The following is a 23,425-nucleotide window of genomic DNA, read 5'->3' as shown; positions in this document are numbered from 1 at the left end:
TGTTGTACATACACATACATGGTAAAATGGGTGCTTCATCAAATCAACACATCCATTCCCTCATAGGGACCTTTTGTGTGTGTAACTAAAGCAACCAAAATCCTTCTTCTTGGCAAAATTATAGGACATGCTATGCTATATTAAATATAGTCCTCATGCTGTATATTATAGATCTCTGGATTCACTCACTAATGCAACTTTGTCTTTGTTTCCTAGATTATTCCCAGCTGAAACATTCAAGACCTGTAGGGAGATGGAAGGTGTCTAGCTAACAAAGCCCTCGTGAATGAATGCTTTCAGAATTCACGAAAGAGACACAGCTTTGCTTCTTCTGAAGAACTGAAATAAGAACCTCTCTCTATGAAAAGAAGGATCAGGGAAACATCTTCTTTTTAGTTTTGATAACAGAAAAATTAAAGAAGCTGCTATGGCACTTATATTACCATTTGCTGCTATGATTTTATCACTCTTTTCATATCTTACCTGATCCTGTACTCTACAATTTTAGGTATGGTTTTAGGTTTATGCCATCTTGAATTTTTTGGTAAAATGTGGATAGATATATCTAAGCAAAACTAAAATTCTACTATGAAAATGTTTAAAAGTTTTTAAATCATAACAGACAACAGAGGTGTTACAGATGCTTAGACTGAGTTGTATAATAGAGAATATTTCTTTTTTATTTTATTGTGTCCACAGGTAAAATAGAAATATTTATAATATAAACTTCTCCATGATATCAAATTCCAGGAAGGAAAGATCTCAAATAGCTTCAGAATCAGTAACTGAAATAAGTACTTGGCCTACTAAGTTTTTCCTGTTAATACCAATTTTCTTTAGATGCTAGGTTTTTGGTTTTGTTTATTCAGTTAGAAAAATTGGAAATTGGCATTCAAATTTCTTGGTTTTTCCTGGTATTTCTTGGTTTTGTAAGGATGTATTTTTAGAGTTTTAGTTTTGTTGCAAATAACATTTTAAGAGTCTAATGCTCGATCAACTGAACTAGCCAGGTATCTACAGATACCATTTTAAATGGTCTGTTGACATTTGCCCCTCACTTTGTTTTCCACAGTTGTTATATTCTAGTTCTGTATGTAAAATACCTATAAGATAGAAATCCCACAGGAAAGATCTTTCACACTTAAGATCTTTCTCCTGCTGTTCAAGGAATACATATGAACTGGAGGGGAAAAAAGAAATGGTGAATGAGAAGGAAATGCTTACACTTATGCTTTGGATCCTTTTGATTACTGCTGGAAGCTAGAGGTAAAGCAAGAAACTACTCTTTTTTTCCAACCAGATTTTTAAAATGCAATTTTATAATTTAAAGTATTCAATATTTGCTGGGCATCATACTCACTTATAATGAATTAAAAATAAATTTAGTGCAAAAGTGGGTAATTACAAACTAGCTTCCATCATTTCTCAAATTGAACTGTAGAATTTCTTTTTCTAAAATCAAGAAATGCAATTGTGAAGACTAATGCTACCTTTTATTGGATAAAGTAAAGGAATACTTTGAACAGTTTAAAATACAACAAATAATTCAGAGACTTCCATCTTCCTTGCTAAACTTCCAAATCTGAAAATTTAAAAAAAAAATTGCTCACTTATTTCTCTTGATCTAGTTGATATCAAAATTATGCCTTACCTTGGTAACATGGAGCCATTCTCTTACTCAGTTCTGTTCGTAAATTAGAAGGCATTCCATAGCAAATACCAGTAGGGAGCTTATTTTCATTCCTGATGTAAAATACATTTTTCCATCTATGCCCACAAGCCTGATAAAATAAAAGTAGAACAAATTATGTGAAAATTGCATCCATGATATCTGATTTTAGAATTGATCAGTGGGCCAATTTCAATACCTACCACAATGGATCCATTCTCTCCTGGTTGTCTGGAAAGTGTGACACCCAACCACTGATTATCTCTCTCTTCCAAACAAGTCTTTCCACAAGGTTCTCCATGAGGGCTACCTAGAGCATTTGAACAGGAGTTTTTCCATTAGTTGTCTTAAAAACAATGTTACTGTACAAGAGCAGAGACAATAAATGTAGACACTCATTCCCAATGTTTTCCCTTCAACTGCTTCTCTCATCTTAAAATCAGTGCATAGTTTGGGGGTAAATGTGAGTCAACTCTGTGCTAACATATTGTCTCTCAAGCAAGAGAACAATAACCTCTTTTCTCATGAGAAGGAATTGTAAAAATTACCTCCAATTGGGAGAAGGGACAGGAAAGGGGAGAAAATGCAAAATGAACTTAACAAAATCATGCTACGTTTATATATAAACATACTAGAGTGAATTCCATATTTATGCATATGTATGAAGCACTAATCAAAAAATAAATACATAAGTGAAATGACAAGAAAAAGAAATGACCTCCAATTGATAGAGAGACAGCCTCAATGATATGGGTTGTGGGGAAGCCCACTTAAAAACCAGCATAGTTACCACAAACACAAATGCAGTGTTCGATACCTGGAAAAGACTTTGCGTTTTAGTTTTAATCATTTATCTAGTGAAATAAGCAACATTACCAGAGCACTTTGTAAAATGTTTCCTGTATGGTCCTCAGCAATTAAGACACAGTTTATTGAATCCGGAAAGTGATGACTGAGCATGCACAAAGTGGAACATACAATTAGCATACTAATAACGCATAGCAATTTAAAACAAACTGCTCTATGTTTCACATTTAGTGGAATGTGACTCATGTTTTCAATAAAGATAAAAAGACTTGGGAAGCTAGATTATTTTAAGTATTAAAAAAAAAAAAAACACCTTCCCAAGTCTTCCCAAGTCATCATTTAGGCAAATTCATAAATAGCTAGGGGCTCAAATCTAGATAAAATATGCATGTGCTGCTTCCTACTTCTAAACCATAAATAAAAAGTGATCTTTTTCAGTGATGATCTTTTTCATTTATTTGCATGACTTCATTTGTAGCTGGATCCTATTAGAACTTTTATCAAACTGATTCTAAATAAGTAATTTGAGGGAAGAATAAGATATAGTATTTTCTCCCTGCTTTCCTTTCCTCCCACTCCTCTCTCCTATCTTTCTTCCTTCTGTTCCTAATTTTAACACAGAACCTTCTTTGTCCACCTGAACCAGATTTTTTTTTTTTTTACTTAATTGCATCTCTCTTAGTTGACTCTTGACAATTTTATTTCATCTGTGCTCAATTCCGATGGCAGGTAAATACATTAGGATAAATTTGAATACAGATGTGGGACTTGTGTTTGTTTACTTAATTTTAAACACTGTTACCAGGTACCAAGTTTTATACATCTATAGTGAAACTCTTTATATCCTTCTCTATATCATTAAATGCTTTCTCTAACCTTATTACCTTGACCCTTACCTACAACATCCAGGGCACACTTGGAATATCTACATAGATAAGGCTAATATTTTGGAAGAGAAACAATGTGCACTAAATCTCCTGGGTAGGAGAGATTTTGCAAGGGAAGCAATGGGAAGATATTTATGAGTACACTTGTGTGCCTCCAAAACATAATTCAGGAGAAATACTATCCTTAAGCACAGCTGAACTGAAGAAAGATTCCCAGCCATTCCTCCAGAGAGGCTGAGTCAGGGGTCCAGCTGAGGCCCTGGCTGCCCCAGGCGTTGTGATGGTCACGAACACTGTTAGAAGGGAATGCGGATCATGGTTTTCTGGCCAGGTTTCCTGGAGAATAATGACAACTCCCACTCGTTGGTAATGGCTTCTAGTGGGGATTAAATGGAATGGAGACTAAGGACAGGCCTGGAAAAAGAACCCTGGGCAACCTAGCAATGTCTGCTTCTAGCACAGGAAGGAAGTCAAGCCTTCATAAAGCACAGGGTCCAGGAGGACACAGGTTTCTGTGGTCAATATAGGAACCGAAGGAAGGTAGGAAGGAAAGCAAGAGAGAGGTGAAGAGTGGGGAAGAGGGAAGTAGGGAGGAAAAAAAGAGAATGTTGAGTGGGTACGGTTTAACATAGGGGGTTATTAGGTCCACATGATGCCAAGCCAATAAAACCCAACTGAAAAAAGTTGGCAAAAAGAAATTTTAGTTTTCATCGTGATGCAGTTTTCAGTTTGACTTTTCACTAAAATCACCAGTTTTTATTTTTACTACTATCAAAGACGTATAATCAACAGTCATAAGTAATTTGAGGAAAGAATAAGATTCATTAATTTTCTCCCTGCTTCCCTTTCCTCCCCCCTCCTCTCTCCCACCTTCCTTCTTTTCCTAATTTTAACAAAGAACCCTCTATGTCCACCTGAACCAGATTTTTTTTTACTTAATTGCATCCCTCTTAGTTGACTCTTGACAATTTTATTTCATCTGTGCTCAATTCCATCTACCTGAGGTTGAAGTTCCTGTTATTTAACCCAATAAACATAGCCATGAATTTCCTCTCAGAAAATATCATTCATTTCTAAAATCAGACTCAACAGAGTTGATTTTCCTCCTGCTAATTCGCCTTTGTTAAGGACTGGGAAGGATGGAGGTCACAAATATGGTACATTTAATTGTTATGGACCAGGCTATAATGGGCAATGACCAAACAGATTCCATTTTACCCTGAGACTCCACATCATGTAATAAATGCTTCTCCCATGAGAACTTCCCGCCTCTGTACCCATCAATAATTGCTTAGCATAGCATGTCTGGCAACACAAAATGGCAATTCTTATACAATGTAAAATTGTTCTCTTTTTGGTTCCCTTTTCTTTAAATTTTTAATTTTAATTTATGAGTTTATATGTCAATTTTGGTACCAAACACATGTAGTCATGACAATACACCAATGTACATACATACACAAAACAAAGACATCCATAGCTTATTTTTCAAAACCTATTAGATTGAGAGCTAACCCTTGTAAATTGGCCTGTGAACGAATCAGAATGTAAAAGAAACCTTCATAGTTGGATAAAATAAGTCTGATCAGAAAAAACATATTAATCTAGGTGTGGCAGATTAAAATTATGAACTTAAAAAATATAGACTTTAAAAGCCTTCCTGGTCTCCATCCTGATGTGGTCCCTCTCATGGGAAGTGAAAATTGTTAAGTGACAAAGGCCAGTGCCCTATCCCTCCCTGAAGGAATTTCAGAAGATAGCAAGGGAGCCTGCTTTCATTGGTCTCCTAAGGAGAACCCCCTCAGTTGGGGTCCTGTTCTAAACCGGTTTTTCTGGTCTCTTGGATGGTGGCCACCAAAATCTTAGCCTGGAATTCTGAAAAACATTTATCAGCTAGACTTTCAACAGTTAAAAAACTTTTGGGTCACCTCCAATAGTTGGAAGTTATTCTGAAAACCCTTTTATTTTTGAAGTTTTCTGCGAATATCTGGGACTGATTGAGAGACAAAAGCCAAATTTCCTAGACAAAATGATGCTTTTACATACCTTAGAAATGATAATCCTATAAAACTCTAATTCTAATCTGCCCTCTATAGGAACTGATATTGTCTACTGTGCTGGCCACCTGGCCCAGTTCCTAAATGAAAGCAATTTCTAGAAGGCTTTTTTTACCTTTAGCTTTTACTTTGGACACCTATTGACAGCCATTTACATTTCAATGCAAGCTTTCCAGAGCACAATTAAAACCTTTTTAACCATTTTTTTCCAGGTTGGTTTGGATTAGGTTTAAGGCTAACAATTAGGGCTGGGGTTGTGGATCAGTGGTAGAGCCCTCACCCAACACCTGGAAGGCCCTGAGTTCGATCCTTAGAACCACATAATAAATAAATTAATTAATTAAATAAAGGTACTGTGTCCAACTACAACTAAAAAAATGAATATTAAAAAATTTAAAAAAAAGAAATAAAAGGAAGGTGAGAGACAAGAATTTAACAAGGCACTGAGTGTGACTCAAGTCTGAAGGTGGTGGCAAGTCACTGATGGGTCAGGTCTGTAAAAATAAAAGGAAAGTGTCTCTCTAGGGCAAACACTTAAAATAATCTTAGAAACAAACTGAAAGCAAACTGAGGTAGAAATTAACACAAACCAAAAAGGGGACAAACAAAAACAAATAACAACCAAGACAAGTCAAAAATACAGGACAGACATTATCTCCTTCTTCGACTGGACCCCAATCTTCAGGCTGCCCTCACGGTGTATTTAGCAGAGTTCTCTGGGCCTTGACTAAGACCTCTTCAGGCTCAAGATCACCTTGGGCATTACAGTCAAGCACTTGATACAGTCAAGTGGATTGATAAACCCCCAAAGCAGAGCCCCTGACAATCAGGTGCTCAGAACGTCTAAGCAATTACAATCAAGTCAAAGGGAGAGAAGAAATGAGGTAGTTCCCAACACATGCAGTTCCATCCTCCTTCAAAGCCTCTGGATTTACAGATGTGGGCCACACCAGAGCTTTCATGGGCAGGCTCAAATGGATCACCACAGGAGATCCAGACCCTCACAAAGCAGAGAGCTCTCACAACTAGAGAGGGCGGGAGCTCTGTCTGCTTCAGAGGATTTAGGACTCAGGTATGCCTGAGAGCCACAGCCTTGACTGAGGTGATCATTTTCCTAGGGCCTCCAAAGTGTTAAGGCGAGATTGCAATAAATCACTGAATTGATCTTAAAGCAGGAGACTGAAACTTTATTCACCAGCCAGTGGTCTGGATCCACTAGCTGGCAGGCCAAGGGTCAGGCTGCAAGTCTACACACTTCAACCCCCTCTGGGGTTTGAGTACACCTTTTATAGTCCAAAACCATATTATTCATAAATGGCTGTTGCTATGATTCAAACCATAAACAAATGTCATGACATCTAAAATCCTAAGCAGAAGGGGGAGTGTTTCAAAACGTCCCTAGTTGACTACAAGTTAAAGAATGGTTACTAACATCTAATCTCGATTGGGTACATTGTCCAAGAAAAATGGGAACCAAAGAGAGAACACTTTTACACTGTATAAGAATTGCCATTTTGTGTTGCCAAACATGCTATGCTGTTGATGGGTACAGAGGTGGAGTGTTCCCATGGAAGAAGCATTTCTTACATGACGTGGAGTCTCAGGGCAAAATGGAATCTGTTTGGTCATTGCCCACTTAGCCTGGCCTATAACATAATGGATGCTATTATTGAGACTGCATTCAATATCTAGTAACAAATTTACTCTTCTACAGATAGCGACCCAAAAGTTTAAAAACAAACAGTCTAGAAACAAAACACTATGAAAATTACTTGATGAAAATGTCCAAAATGTACTTATGTGAAAGAACAGAGTATGGTCATCATCCCTTTCATAGCTGAGCTGTTTCCTGAGTTTTCAAAGGAAGGCTAGATCCTGTGCCCATCAATAGATGGATTAAGAAAATGTGGTGTATGTATACACAATGAAGTTTTAATCAGTCATGAAGAATGAAATTATGGAATTTCCTGATAAATGGATGAAACTAGAACACACGCTAAGGTAAAATAAGCCAGACTCGGAAAAATCAAGGGTCAACTGTTTTCTCTCACGTGGATGTTAGAGCAAAATGAGGGAAAAGAGGCTGGGGTCAGATATCATAAAAATACAGGAAAGATCAGTGGAGTAGGTGAAGGCTGAGAGGGATATAGGAGGGAAGGAAAAGGGGGAGGAAATATGGAATAAACTTACTTAAAAATCACACCATATGCATGTGTGAATATACCAAGTGAATTCTACCTTTACATATAGCACTAGCCAAAAACAAATGAGTAAAAGGAAGACCAGTAAAGGAAGGAGAACAGAGGGAAAGGGAAGAGAAGGGAAAGTGGGAGTCACTGGGGACTGTAGTAAAGTAAATCAAATTCCATGCCTGTTGATTTTGTCAAAAATGAACCCAACTATTATGCATAACTATAATGCTCTTTTAAAAAATGAAGGCCAGAGACACTCTTGCATTGAGCCGTTTTAAATTTAATACTGTGTGCTACCTTCTCCTTGAATTTGCTCACCAAGTGACATTACAATGTCCTTCCTGCACAGTCTCACACTTAACTGCTACCCTGTCCCACTTTAACATTGCTCCCCTCCAATCCCTTTCTCTCTATGCCCAAGCCTCCCTCAGACCTCTGGGAGAAGGGCTGCTCTGTCATTGGGTTATTCTAGAATGAATCTCATAATGAAGTTCTGGGTCTTTATTTCCAAAGTAGCTCATGCCCTTTCCCTTCCCTCCTCCTGATACTAAGTTAAAAATAATGATTTGGGGGAACAGAAGAACAACCCTCCAGAAGCCACAAGAAAGAGATTATTTACCCAAGAATAAATGTAGTAAAAGCTTTCTCATGAATCTAGTGGTAAGGCTGATTTACCCCTGAGTGGAAAGAGATTTCAAATAGAAAAACATGTGGTAGATGTGTATTCAGGGAATACAAGGGTGGGGTTAAACGGCACTAGAAGTAATCTCACGTGTACTTGTTACATGTGAGATTACTTCTAGTAATCTCACATGTAACATGTAATTCTAGTGATCTCACATGTACATAGTAATCTCACATGTAGGGAATACAAGGGGGTGGGGGGGTTAAACGGCACTAGAAGTAATCTCACGTGTACTTGTTACGGTGTGGTTCCAAACAATAAATGACTTCTAATTCATAGATAAGATTTCTGGTTTGGGGATCAAACCCAGGGCCTTGTGCATGCAAGGCAAGCACTCTACCAACTGAGCTACATCCCCAGCTCCTGGTATTTGGTAATTAGCTGTCACATGTACTGTTAATCTACTCTTTGATAACAGAGATTCCTCCCAGCATCAGCAGTCAAGGGCCCTTAGACACACAGGATGTGATCACTCAGGAACTTTCCATGAAATTAATATCCTGTAGGAAGAACGATTTTCATTTTTGCTGGAGTTAGCCACATTTATTTGTTTACAACTCCTCTGGCCTCCTTCCAAGCTTTAGTAAAGAGCGACCTCCTTTATGTGGGCCAGGACTGTATCTTGTTCATCATTATCTCACCCCCAACACACAGCCCAGAAGTGTGTGCTGAAAGCAGAAGGGTCTGTCACAGGAAACAATTCATAGCTTAGACTGGTTTGAATAAGCTTTTTCCATTTGTGTTAATTTAAAATATGTATACAAAAGTATGACTATGAAGGCAAAAAGAAAATTCATGAAAACAATGAAATTGTGAGACAACTGTTCTTTCACACACACATAAAAATAACTATTCCTACTAAGTAATCAAACCCACATACTCACATGTAGCTGTGTCTCCTTCTTTTTCCTCTGCTTCTACCACAGAGAGCCCTCAACAGCAATGGCAGTACTGAGGCTTTCAGCACTGGTTACCAGACAGGATCAGCTCAAAAAACAACCTAGAAGCCCCACTACTGCTCTAGGTCTATTTCCTAATCTCTGAGAACATTTTCCCCTTTTGTGTGGTCATGCCTGCAAAATCTTGGCAGAACAGGTCAGACCTTCACATCATGAAATGCTTTTCTCCCTTAAACCTGTGAGCTCCAGACTCCACCCTCTTTACGTGCTCCTCAGCCTTGCCTGGACCTCAGCAACACCTGGGGGAGTTTTAAACAAATACCAACACCTGGGTCCCATGCCCTGTGACTGGGTCAACACCCAGACGGGACAATTTTTTAAACCGCTCCCCAGGAAGCTGTACTGTGCAGTTGGGCTTCTGAGCAATGATTCTGCAATGTAGATGATTATGGCTTTTCCTGTATTGTATAATATTGGGAAAGTAAGACTGTTCTTTCAAAAATAATTGTAGTATCTTTTCGTCTCCCTAAGCTTCAGATAGATATTAAACTAGAATATCAAATGTAAAGCAAACTTTCTTCATGTAGAGATAGAGTATTTCTAATTTGGTCAAAGATGATGATTATTAGAACTGTCATGAGAAAGCTAATTCTCGTGAATTTCCCTGACAGAACACCATAAATAAACTCAGATTATCTCTATATTTTACCCAAATGTCATGCAGCAATGATTTATAATCTGGTTTTCAGTTCAGCTCATACATTACTAATCTAAACTCACAGTAAATCAAATCAGCTCCATAATTGAAAAACTACTTTACATGGTTTAACATAAAAGAGGTCAGCAGAAATTAACATGTGATAATTTTCCATGTGTCTGTACAACTAGAGTGACTAATTCCTAGCATAGTTCAATGCATTTTCCCAGTAGACTGGAAAATAACAAAGCCACATAAAACCCATTCTCCTTATTCTAAAAACGAAGACCCTTCTATTCCCCTCCTCCCTTTTTTTCCCAGTATGGGAAACAAAATAGAAAAAAAAAATGTATGCTTACTACTTCAGTTTTTTATTTCCAACTACTGACTTTTATCAGTATATGAAAATGTATATGTAAATGTAAATAGATGGTAATTTTGAGAAATGAATATAAGGAATCTTAGTACAAGACCAGTTAGGTAAACTCTCACCCCCAGCCCCATTTTTTTTTTTCTTAGTATTCACATCACCATTGCTCCAAATGTAAAAACTGAGATAGGGACCAGGAGAGATGAGATACTCAACCTTGGGTGTTGCCTCCACAGAGGGAAGATTGTTTTGCTGACAGTAGCATTCCCAGGACTCAGTGTCTTACAGAAAGGAGTCAGGAACTCAATGTGTATTTGCTGATGGAGGGAATATGGAAATACCTTACATCACCAGAAAAATTCCTTACTACAGTGTACTTCTGCAAAACTGTCACTAAACTCTCAGGGATGGAAAGAGAACTTTGAAGAGGTCTTTTCCTTTTACTACTGTTCTTCTCTACTTGTCTACCAAAACATAATTTCCTTAACTTTCAAGATAGTAACAGATGGTCTGAAGGGAAACAGTGTGAGTTTGAAGATCTTTACCAAGTGTGACTTATGAGGAGGAGGATTTAAGATGGAGAATCAGCTAGAGCCCACAGGATGCGCCTATCTCCAGGTTTCTGCAAGGGCGGTGGGAGTAAATGAGCTATGTGTGAAACACCTGAACAAGAGCCTGGCAGAGAAAACACGAAAACCTTAATTGATGTTGATATCATTACCACTATTATTTTAAGGCTAAAGCTAAACATTATTAAGCTGTACATATACCACAGCATACATCCACACCCATAAAACACAGGTAGCACATCTGTTGGGGAAGCCTTGTCATACACAGTAGCTCATTTTTTTATTCTCTCAGTAGTACCAGAGGACTGTATTGTCGACCCATTTTTACAGATGAGAAAATCAAGACTTCTAAAAGTCAAATAACCTGCCAGCACTTATAGTATGGGGCTGATAAATGGAAAAGGTCAGAATAAAAATAACATCTTTGATCTTTAAGTAACTTCCCAGTATTCTAAAACATATACCATAGAGCTCTACAAATATTTCAGATGTATGAATTAACTGAATTCTATTTCATTTCTTATATCTTATTTCATCTGAAAATATGTGAAATATCACAAATCTGCCCCCAGCCTGTAAATCAGCTTTCTATTTTTCAATAAAAATGTCCCTTATGGTGACATATGTCACTTATCCTGCCCTGCCCTTTTCCTCCATTGTGATCAGTTCTCAGCATTTTGGTATTTCCACTGAGGACATAAGGACCAAAGAGAAAAGGTCAGTCTCAAAGTTCTTTCTATACTTGTTCACAGTTCCAGTCATGCCATGTGGGTGGGGTAGCCTGGGACTTTTTGATGCAGTTTTATGTCTGCTCTAAATGCCTGCACCACTGCACCGTGGCTTCCCCATCTGACACTTGTCAGAGGCACTCAGTCTGAATTTCTCTATACTAAGACAATGTGCAACTTCTCTGATCTTTCAAAACCCATGACACGATTTTCAGGAAAACAGCAAAAGCCCTTACCTCCAGAAATTACTTTCTTTTAAAAGTTGAAGTTCTAGGCCACTGAAAGATGTATGCTATGTTTTTCCAACTCTTCCAATCTACATTTCTTTTAAATATTCTGAAAAAATGAAAGACTCTTGTTCTATTCTATGTTTTATGAAGAATCATTCAGTTATCTTTTTAAAAGGAGTAATAATCATTGAGGGAAATACTTTTATAATTCCTTTATCTACTAAAAGCAGAATATTAGAAAAACATACCTGGAATTAAAAATGAACAAATCAATTCAAGCATGATAACATTATAAAACCTACCACTTCAGGGCTATGAGGATTACAGAAATTTATCCCTGTACATACAAGTGTGTCTGGTACCTAGTAGGTGTTCAATAAATGGCAGATGTTTCTTGCTCTCCAGGGCATCTACATGCCATTGGTTTGGACTAAGCCAGCAGAGGGTGATCAAGGTGCTATGAGATTTGAACAGCAGACCTCAGGTCTGGCTCTTTCATTTAGCTTTTCCTATCAAATCCTAATTACTACAAAATCTATTATATTATTAACTATGTACTTTTCTCAAAAATCTAATTAAACACAGCGGTGATGTTTCTAAGAGATAACAGTGATGTTCATGAATTTGACAGCAATAAAAATAACTTTGGGTAATTAAAAATTAAATACCCAAGTTTTAACGGTGACACAGGACCTAAATGTTCTAAACTTCCAACACTTTTACTGTCAGAGAGTCTCATGGCAAACAAGAATCAAAAACCACATTAAACATCCAAATGAGAAACCATTCTTGTAAGATTTTTTTCCTTTAGGAAAATCAGGTCTTTAATTATCCCCTCAGATGGACTAAGCCAAATCTGATAATGGCTAATAGTCATGTTCAGATTGTGTGAGCAATAGTTCATATAATCATAGACCTGAAAAGGCCAGGTATTTCAGTTCTTTGTCCTTTTGTTTTTNAACTTTCTTAATAAGATTTCACTGGTGCAAGAATTAAAATCAAGAATCAATAAATGAGATGGACTCAAACTAAAAAGTTTCTTCTCAGCAAAAGAAACAATCTGTAAGGTAAATAGAAAGCCTACATCTTGGGAGCAAATTTTTACCTTTCACACATCAGATAGAGCACTAATCTCTAGGGTATATAAAGAACTAAACACCACAAAACCAAATAACCCAATCAATAAAAGGGCCAAGTACCTGAACAGACACTTCTCAGATGATGATACACAATCAATTAACAAATATATGAAAAAAATGTTCATCATCGCTACAATTAGAGAAATGCAAATCAAAACCACTCTAAGATTTCATCTCACTCTAGTCAGAATGGCAGTTATTATGCAGACAAACAGCAATAAATGTTGGTGAGGATGCAGGGGAAAAGGTACACTCATACACTGCTGGTGGGACTGTAAACTGGTGTAGCTAATATGGAAAGCAGTATGGAGATTTCTTGGAAAATTGGGAATGGAATCACCATTTGACCCAGCTATCCCTCTCCTCTATCTATACCCAAAGGACTTAAAAACAGCATTTACAGCATTTATAGGGACACAGCCACATCAATGTTTAGAGCAGCACAATTCACAATAGCTAAACCGTGGAACCAACCTAGATGCCCTTCAATAGATGAATGGATAAAAAAAAAGTGACATATAAATACAATGGAATATTACTCAGCAATAAAAGAGAATAAAATCATGGCCATTTGCAAGTAAATGGTTGGGCTAGAGAAGATAATGCTAAGTAAAGTTAACCAATCCCAAATAACCAAGTGCTGAATGTTTTCTTTGATATAAGGAGGCTGATTCATAGTGGGATAGGGATGGGAAGACTAGATGAACTCTAGATAGGGTAGAGGGGTTGAAAGGGAAGGGAGGGGGCATGGGGTTAGAAATGATGGTGGAACATGATGATCATTGTCATTCAAAGTACATGTATGAAGACACAAATTCGTGTGAATATACTTTGTATACAACCAGAGATATGAAAAATTGTACTCTATATGTGTAAGAAGAATTATAATGCATCCAGTCGTCAAATATAAAAAAAGAAGTAAAAAAACCCAGAATCCAAATATTGACAGTATTAGTAATCCTATACTATGCCAATTAAATTTTATAACATTAACTTCAAATGTTAGAAAAATTTAAAAAATTCTCTACATCCATGCTTTACAATTAATTTCTTGTATTTGAGGGTTCATTTGAAAGAGCTACCACAAATGTATGGATACTCTTTTTTTTTAGAATTTATAAAATTTATTCATTTTTAATTCATGCTAAAATCAGATAGCATGCATAAAACTATTAAACATAAAAGCAAAACGTATTTCTCTTCTTCTTTTGGCTATTTATTGAACACAAAATATATAACATTTTAAATCAAAATAGTATGTTCTTATTTTTATTCAGTTGAGTGATTTTTGTTACCATCCTAAGTCGAGACTGATTAATTAATCTAAAGAATTTATTCAAATGACACAGTGTTGACATTACTCACAAAGAGTCAATTCATAGTAACAAAAAAGAATCTTAAGATTTACTCATTTTTAAGGGAGAAATATTATTTTTAAAACTTACATGGATACTCTTTTGAATATCTTCAAAACAATAATAACACAAAAATATAAATGGGGGAGGGGAGTTCTAGGGAAACCAGGTTGCACTTAATGCAAGGGTGGTCAGTATTCACATCCTGTGTTTGGTTTTGGAAGTCACAGGGTAGGAAATATGTAAAACAAAAACTTGAAGAAGGTCAGAAAGATAGCAAGGTCTAAAAAATTGTGAAAGAAATAAAAATCAACAAAGGACCCATCACATTGTCCCGACCAATGGAGGGTCACGCTAAGAAGAGGAGTTACCGAGGCCTTCTCACAGTTTTAAGGGTAGAATAAGATATCAAATGACTATGATTGGCAGATAAAAATGATCATATCTAATGACTACTAGGAAAATTTTACAAGGAAACAAAGAACAGTATCAGGGTGAGGGAGAACTAGAAAGGTTTCACAGACAGTATGCGTATACATTGGCAACAATCTTCTACACAGGGTATGAGTTCAAAAGAACAGCTAATTCCCTTCACACAAGGAGTCCCAAGGACAGGGCATTGGAAAAATAAGTTTACCATTTTACTGTTTCTAAACATATTCATTGTGAATGATTAGATTTCATGCAATTTAGTTGGAAAAAAAATCACATATCATGAAAATAAAAATTCATGGAAGTGAAATGAGGACATCAGAACACTGGCTTTACTAAGCTCAGTCCTGTCACTTGCAAATGCACTTCTATATTCTTATTTGATGTTTCCAGTTATTCTTTAAACAAACAAAAACCAACTGTTTCTAAAGATGATCACTTCCAAGGTCGAATCTCAGGAATGTCTATTCTCAGGAGTCAGTGTTATTGTGGGACTGCCTGGTGGGAGTGGGTAAAGTCTTTGGAACCCAAGGCAGACCTAGACCCCTTGGAAGCCTTCTCTCATTATTCAAACAATTTCTTCTCGCTTACCTTGCCTCTATCATCATGCTTATTATTATCTCATAATTATCAGTTTACATGCCTCTTCTGTCTTCTAGACTGAGTGAAGGCCTGTAATTGTAGCTTATTTAACTGTTTGTTTCTAATATACAGTATAATTGATAAAATGTACTGAATTAGTGAGGGAAAACCCAGTTAAAATAGACACCGACTTGTTCTCATTTCTCACTTCTCAACTCTCTGCAGTCTGCCTTCTCTGTTTAGAACTAGTCTTACCAAGGATATTAATAAACTGATTCCCTCTAAATCCAAATAAGTCACATAAGTTCTTATCTTGTGTAATATTTTAGCAACTTTTAACATTGGAAACCACTCACCTCCTCTCAAAACACACTCCTCCTATGATTTCCACAATGTTACATTGACCTGATTTTCTTGCTGCCTCTATGGCTTCCTCTTCTCTGTCATTTTCAGACTTTTCCTTTCTTCTTCAGTGGCTTTCAATCATGGATGAATGATGGAATCATTCATTTGGGAGCCTCAGAAAATACCCAATGCCCTACCTAGTCCCAGCGATCTTATTAATTTGGGATGGGGCCTCTAGAATTGGTATTCTTTTTTGGTGAGGGGTACCAGGGATTGAACTCAGGGGCACTTGACCACTGAGCCACATCCCCAGCCCTATATTGTATTTTATTTAGACACAGGGTCTCACTGAGTTGCTTAGCACCTTGATTTTGCTGAGGCTGGCTTTGAACTAGTGATCGTTCTGCCTCAGCCTCTCAAGCCACTGGGATCACAGGCATGTGCCACTGAGCCCGGCTAGAATTGGTATTCTTAAATTCAGCAGAAGAATTTCATTTGCAGCCATGTTGAGCACCACTATTACAGCCACATCCCAAATTGTGGGATTCCTCTGGGATCAACCCTTGGTCCTCTGTGATCTATTCACTTAGAGAGTTCCAGGTAAAGCTCTTTCACCTTTCTGGCTCTGATTATAATTTCCATGTTAATTACTTTCACCTCTGAATTGCCAGTACAGACCTCTCTCCTGCCCCTTAAAACCACTCACCCAACCAATCACTGACATTTACTTCTTTGTTTCACAGGAACCTCGAGCCAGTGAAACCCCTTTTCAGTACATAGCACCATAATGGCTATGTAATCCAATAGCCCAAGTCAAAACCTTGGGTAACATCTTTGAAAACTTCTCCTTCATCTTTCTCATTCAATAATTACCAAGGGCTGTTGAATCTGTCTTCTAAATATCTGTATAATCTTTTTACCTCCATTCTTACTGCCATGGACTTAGTATAGGATAGTCGCCTATCATCTGCAGCCTAAATTATAACAGCATCGTCCTATAATTGTCTCACTGCCTTCTTCAGTCTTGAGCCACTTATTCCAAAGCATTTACTACCTTACACCTAGAGGAATTTGTCAAACACAGATCAGATCATGTCACTGCCCAGTTTTAAGCATCATAAATTCATATGTACAAGGCTGTACCAGAAATAATTCATGCTTACCTCTCCAACCTACTATTCACTTCACACTCTGCAGCCCAACCATACACATTTTTCTTTCAGGGCTTCAAAGACATCATACTCTCAAAGACCTCAGGGTCGCCATGCACACTGCTCTGTCTGGCACACTTTTCCCTAACCTCATCCTCTGTCTCACTTCTGATTGCTATTCAGTTCCTCACTTGAACAGGACGTCACCTGTTCTCCTAGCTTGCCTTAGCTCTTCTCGTTACTATAATAACTTGCTCTTTTCCTATAATAACTTACTTCCTTTGTGTGCCCAGGTCCTGGCCCTTATGCACCTGTCAATAAATGGTTGAATGAATATACTACCATTATGTACAAGGGATTACCATATGCAGTCCCAGAACTATTGCTAAGCACAGATATTTCATACTCATCAGGAATGCTACTCAGTGACCATGTAATTTGAAAGCAAAAAATAAATACCTTTAGAAAGCCTAATTTGTCACATTAGGAAAGAACACCACCCTTTGGGAGGTGAAGTTTGGGCTATTGGGGAAGTTCTAGCCATTAGCCTGAGAATTGACTAATGAAGCTCTCTGTCTTGATTTTCTACATAACTGCAAAACTATCTTCAAGGGTAATTTTTCAAAATGACCAATATAGCTTCATAAGCTGTATTTTAAGCATATTTTGAATAAAAAAGAAAAGTTATCACGAAGAACGTATTTGAATATTCAGCACTGAGATGTTTGCTTTTCAATATTAAGCTAATAACTCCTGTAAATCAGGCAGAAGTGGGGGTGAGGTAATCATTAGCTTAATGATGCAATGCTTATTAGCTTAACCTCTGCCAAATAGGCTGTGGAATATAAACCAGGAGGGTTGCCAAGGCAATATAACTTCCAGAAAGAAATTCAAAGAGGGATAATAGTGACTAACTTATAATGGACCATTGGTCTCTCCAGTAAGGGGGAAAAAAAGGCACAGGCAGAGTGCTTAAAAGTAACCAAACCACTTAACCCGGAAAAGAAGGTAAAATTCCTATTCACTTATTCATAAATACTGGGAAAGCACCTGTTTAAAAGGCAGGGTTATGCTGGGTACAGTGGCACACACCTGTGATGCCACCCATTCTGGAGGCTGAGATAGGAGGATCACAAGTTCAAAGACAGCCTCAGAAAAATTGAGGTGCTAAGCACCTCAGTGAGACCCTGTCTCTAACTAAAATACAAAATAGGGCTGGGGATGTGGCTCAGTGGTGGAGTGCCCCTGAGTTCAATCCCCAGTACCAAAAAAAAAAAAAAAAAAAAAGGCAGTATTATTTCACAGGGAAATTATGTTTCTCTCAAGTAGGGCTATCTAATAGAAAAGTAATGCAAATCTGGGTGATATTTTTATTTTTTATTTATTTTTTAAAGAGAGAGAGAGAGAGAATTTCTAATATTTATTTTTCAGTTTTTCGGTGGACACATCTTTGTTTGTATGTGGTGCTGAGGATCGAACCCAGGCCGCACGCATGCCAGGCGAGCTCGCTACCACTTGAGCCACATCCCCAGCCTTGTGTGATATTTTCAAATTTTAGAATAGCAACATTATAAAGGGAAAAATATTTGGCCTAAAAAGCCAAAATATTATGTAATGAATATTGATTTTTAAATATTTAATATGTAATCAATACCTTAAAATTTAGTAAGATGCTTTCTTTTTAGTTTCTTTTTGAAATCTAGTGTGAAACTTACTGCACTCCTCATTGCAAATATTTTATGTGCTCAGTAGTCAACTGTAGCTAGAGATTACTTTATTGGACATTATAACTGTGAAACTTCAGACTCTATTATCCAGGTAAGTGTGTGTGTGTGTGTGTGTGTGTGTGTGTGTGTGTGTGAGAGAGAGAGAGAGAGAGAGATAATGTTATTACTGATAACCCTGAAGTAATGAAAGATTTAGATTATCTTTTGAATAATCAAATAAAGATCATCTTTTTGGTATAATTTGATAATCACATATTTTATTATGTTCTAATTCTTTGAATATGGGTAGTCCATGGATAGACCATGCTGAACTCTATTAATGGTGTCATTATTTGTAATTCCCTGATTCAGGAACAGCTGTGATCAAAGTTTCCTTTAAACAAAACTCAAGGAGGATGCAGAGTGCCTGAGTGGAAAAGTAAGTGGACATTGGAAATCATTACAGCCTCCTGGGACACAGTTTCCAGGAGCTAGACCAGGCTTGGACCCTCCTGATAGGCAGACCACTTTGCTTTGGTTCATTGAAGGAAGCACCAAGGAAGTGAGAGAACAGGACTCTCTCTTTGGGTAGCCAAGAAGGAGGAAGGTGGCTGATCACACACAAGAAGAAAAGCACACTGTGGTCCAATCCAGGAAACTCTTCTGATATCACCTCTGTAATAAATTCACTTTGCCAAAAGAGTGGCAAACATCTCCCATCCTGAGCATTTTAGATAAATGGTCATTGCTGCTCAATTGAAATTATGACTACAGTGAATATGGCTTCATATGTAATATCATCCACAGAGATAGGGCAACATGGTAGGGCTAATGACCTTCTCTTTTGAGGAGTCTATCTGAGTCAGCTACTGATCTAACATGCTGCAGAGACTTGGAGAAGGGTTCATATGGACATTTTGAATGCACATGAGATGGTCACTATTTTAAGAGACCCTGCACTCTTAGATTCTTAATAACAAGTTATTCCAAATGAAAGAGGATATTTCATTGACATAACATTCATAATCCAATCTTTAGCTATCATAACATTTTTGATGAGCTGTTATATTTCAGCTATTACCTTTTAATTTATAATTTTTAAATTTTTTAAACTTTTGGTTTAGTTTATTCATTCATCCTCTTAACTTCAACATACTTACTACAGATAACTTACAGATAAAGATTTGAGTAGGGGATAGAACTAAAAAAATAAACACATATTTTTGAATGTTTACTAAGTGTCAGGTATTGAGCCTTAGCTCAGTACTAATTTCATAGTTTTCCAAATATTACACTCTTCCACATGAGACAATTGAAGCAATCTTCTATGGAAGATTCTGTGTGTATGTGTACAGTGTGCATTTTCCCCCTCTCTTATATATGTGTGTATATAGATACTTCTTCTGAATTTGTTTTGAATAGTGTTTCTTTCGATCAACAACATGTATTGTTCAAAATGCTACATGCAAAATAACTTCAGTCAACTTTTTTTTATTATTATTATTTTGAGAGAGAGAGAGAGAAGAGAGAGAGAGAATTTTAATTTTTTTTTTTTTTTTTTTTAGTTTTCGGCAGACACAACATCTTTGTTTATATGCGGTGCTGAGGATCGAACCCAGGCCGCGCGCATGGCAGGCGAGCGCGCTACCGCTTGAGCCACAACCCCAGCCCCTAACTTCAGTCAACTTTTACAAGTATTCAAAGCTATTCATGTTTTAACCAGTTAACTAACTAGCAATCTTGTATTCTTTTTGCCTCTTATCTCAGTAAATACATTTTTATTGACCAAAATTTTCAAAGACAAAAATATCACTTTGGCTTATCATTTCTAATTCTTTTACTCATCCATCAAGTTGATGACATTCAAACTTTCAATTTACCTTTAATCATCCATCCAATAAATCTTTATTTAATTTATGTTTATCACATATTTACCATGTTCACATTTTTCTGAGGTTATTTCTATAGTCAATCACTATACTCTACATGCCCAATGAAGTTAAGTTTTCCTTCAATTGACAGCCATTTTTTAAAATTATATAATATACGACATGAGCTTTCCAGTTAAACACAGACATCCAGAAATAGGCTCAGTCTCCTTCCAGAAAGGAAGTAGGTGCTAAATACCAGTAGTTATAATGTCATGGATCCAGAAACTGGCAGGACAGCAGAACAGAAATTGTTCCCTTACAGACCTTGTCAAGATCCCCTGGCAGATCAAGGTTGTATGCTTCACTCCCTAATTCTTCATCCCACAGCTCATTAGCAAATTATGTTTTGCAAAATAATTCCAAATGTATAAGTCTGTGAATGTTTTTTATATCTCTTGTCTGCTCATTGAGGTGGACCATGCTTAACAAAAGGCTAGGGTCTGTTATACATGTTTACTGCCAACTCCTGGGCTTTTATGGGTACTGAGTTAAAAGCAAGAATTCCATTATGTCCATGCACTGTTTGAATTCATCTGAATGAAGGAAGCCAGGTTTACACTTTGAGAAAAAGTGAAGACCATATAAAAAGTTAAAGATTCAATAACTAGCTAATCTCAAAAGTCCATTTATAGCACAGATAAATATGAGAAAATACCAGTTGTGAACTTTTATGCACCACTTACAGATGATCCATCAGTTCAGCACACAAAATACTGGATACTTCATTTATTTTAATTTGCACTGAAGATGCATACATGGGATGAAAATGCTTAGACTTGTGCCTAAGCAGGCAGGACTTTGGCTTGAGGGCTCCCACCTACCACTCTCTAGGTTAGTAACTTCAGAAAAAGTACTTGTAACTCTCTGAGTCAGAGCCCTCAGATGTAAATTAGAAGCAATAGCAACTATATCTCAGGATTGATTGGAGGTGGGGTAAGCAACTACAGCAGTATAAGAGTTAGGAACAAGATATGTCTAAATTAATATTAGTTCCCTTTTCTTTCTCCATGCACTAACGTGCAGTAAATGTGCTTTTGTCTTTGAAAAATGAAACTTCTCCCCTCCCCCCATCTGTACACATTTTTTTAAGTGGTCACAAACTTAAGACATTAAGAAATGACTGCAAAAAATATATATCTATGTAATATGAGAGTTTTGGGAGAGAAAAATTCCTCTCCAAATTAATGTTAAACCTCATGCAAACTATATTAACAAATGCAGATGCCAATTTTCCCTTGCGACCTTCTTTCACATGGTATATTCTAAGTAAAACTATATAGCTTTCTTTAAAAAGTCCTTAGGCTAAAAGGCAGGACATGGGATCAATGCCAACTACTATTCCTGACCTGCCCCTTAGCCTGTTCTTTAACATAGTTGATAGGTCAAAGATGGAAATAAAATCTTAAGTTTTGACTTAGTTGGATCCTGTTCTTGCCTAATATGTGGAGAGACTTTAAAACATGCTTTACAACGAGGGAGGAAGAGATAGTTAAGAAACATTCCCCAACAGAGTCTATCTTAGTACTTTTGTCATCAGCAAGAAAAAAAAAAAAAGGAGAAAAATATTGACAGAAAGAAGGCAACCACTTCTATATTAAGAAAGAAGGGTGGTATGCAGTTAAAACTGGAAATTAGAAGTAATGGGCATCTCCACTTCGGACAGGATTTGCCCTACAGTGGGGTCTATAAGGGAAAGAGGTCACTAACTCCTAGTCCCAGACCCAACTCACCCAGCTGGAGCTGTTCGCAAGTCCGGTTTGGATTCTTTCCGATCTTGCATCTGTAAATCGCCCCGGGTTTGACCACAGAAGAATTGGCAAGCCAGTTGGCAGTGGGCGCCCCCACGACGAGCCTAAAGTGAGAACCATGCACGTGCGCTGAGACATGAGAGGGGCTACCTACCCAACTCCAGCTTTCAGCGGCGGTGCAGTACGTAGTGGGGCAGTTTCCCCGCCTCCTCCGCCCACCACCCAGCTCAAGGGGCCAGACACCCCCCGACCCGCGGCTTCAGGGCCTGGAACCACAACGCCACCACGGGCGCTGCCACCCCAAGATAAGTTTCCCGGGCAGATCTCCAGCAAGCTGGCGGGAGCCGCGCTCGCTTCTTGCCTCCTCCAGAAGGGAGGAAAGTTTGAACTGGGGAACTGGACAGACTCCCGGGGTGCCCCCTTTCTCTTGCCACTCTTAGATGCTGAGGGCGCTGGAATCCTTCCTACTCCACTCACCAGCGGTTCGCCCCGTGACTGTGCAGCACCACTGAGTAGCCGAACAGCGTGCCGGGGGGTCCCTGGTAAAGCAAGGCGCTCTCAGTGTCTACGTTGTAGGGGTGGCCGGTCCGGACCCCCAGGCACAGCAATAGCATCACCGCTTCCCCGACGGCGGCCCCTCGGGGACCGGGTCCGCGCCTCGCTTCCGCAGCCATGCGCTCTCGGTGGGGAACATTCAACACCAAACGGCCACTTCACCGAAGTTGCACTGGATGCGAAGGTTGGCCCAGGCGAAGAGCGCCCCAAGAGATGAAGCACAGCGTGTCCGGAGCCGGCAGGCGAGAGGGAAGGAGGGACAGCCACACAGAGGGAGGGAGAGGGAGTTGGCCAGCCACAGGCGGGGCGATCAAGGGCGCCCTGGGATGCCGCGCGCCCTCCGGGCCCCACGCCCGGTTTCTGAGGCCTGGAGGTGCGGGTGCTTGAGCGGTCCTGGGGCGCAGGCCTCTGGGTGGGGTCCTGGGCGTGGTGTGGAGGCGCAGGGTCTGGCTCTGTCTCCCCCCACGTGCAGCTGTAGGGGGCGCTGGGGGACCTTGGCTACGCAGGACGCGCGTCCTGGCCCGGGCCTTCCAGCCCACAAAGCGCGGGATGGCTGGGGGCCTCCTGAGGCTTTGCAAAGAGGGACCTGGAGGTGACACAGGGCTTCTCAATTTAACAGTGGTTGGGACCTGCGTGCGGCGCCATGTGGCTCCGACCGGTGCACGCCCCTATTGTGAACTCTCAGCCTCTG

At 38.5% G+C, this 23,425-nt stretch overlaps 1 protein-coding gene across 1 annotated transcript in view; it reads right to left on the bottom strand.

Moving 5' to 3' along the window:
* Positions 1 to 23,314, bottom strand: part of LOC107138339 (integrin alpha-4) — a 68,785-nt gene extending 45,471 nt beyond the window's left edge. Inside the window, exons 1-4 of the mRNA XM_015480958.2 lie at positions 22,657 to 23,314; positions 22,162 to 22,283; positions 1,873 to 1,979; positions 1,652 to 1,781 (exon numbers count right to left, since the gene is read on the bottom strand). Coding sequence (XP_015336444.2) covers positions 1,652 to 1,781; positions 1,873 to 1,979; positions 22,162 to 22,283; positions 22,657 to 22,853 — 556 coding nt within the window. The 5' untranslated portion in view covers positions 22,854 to 23,314. The remainder of the gene's footprint in view (positions 1 to 1,651; positions 1,782 to 1,872; positions 1,980 to 22,161; positions 22,284 to 22,656) is intronic.
* Between the last annotated feature and the right edge of the window lie 111 nt (positions 23,315 to 23,425).

This window comes from Marmota marmota, unplaced genomic scaffold (genome assembly GCF_001458135.2).
Source record: "Marmota marmota marmota unplaced genomic scaffold, marMar, whole genome shotgun sequence".
NCBI classification, from domain to species: Eukaryota; Metazoa; Chordata; class Mammalia; order Rodentia; family Sciuridae; genus Marmota; species Marmota marmota.
This window is presented reverse-complemented; position numbering and strand designations above follow the sequence as displayed.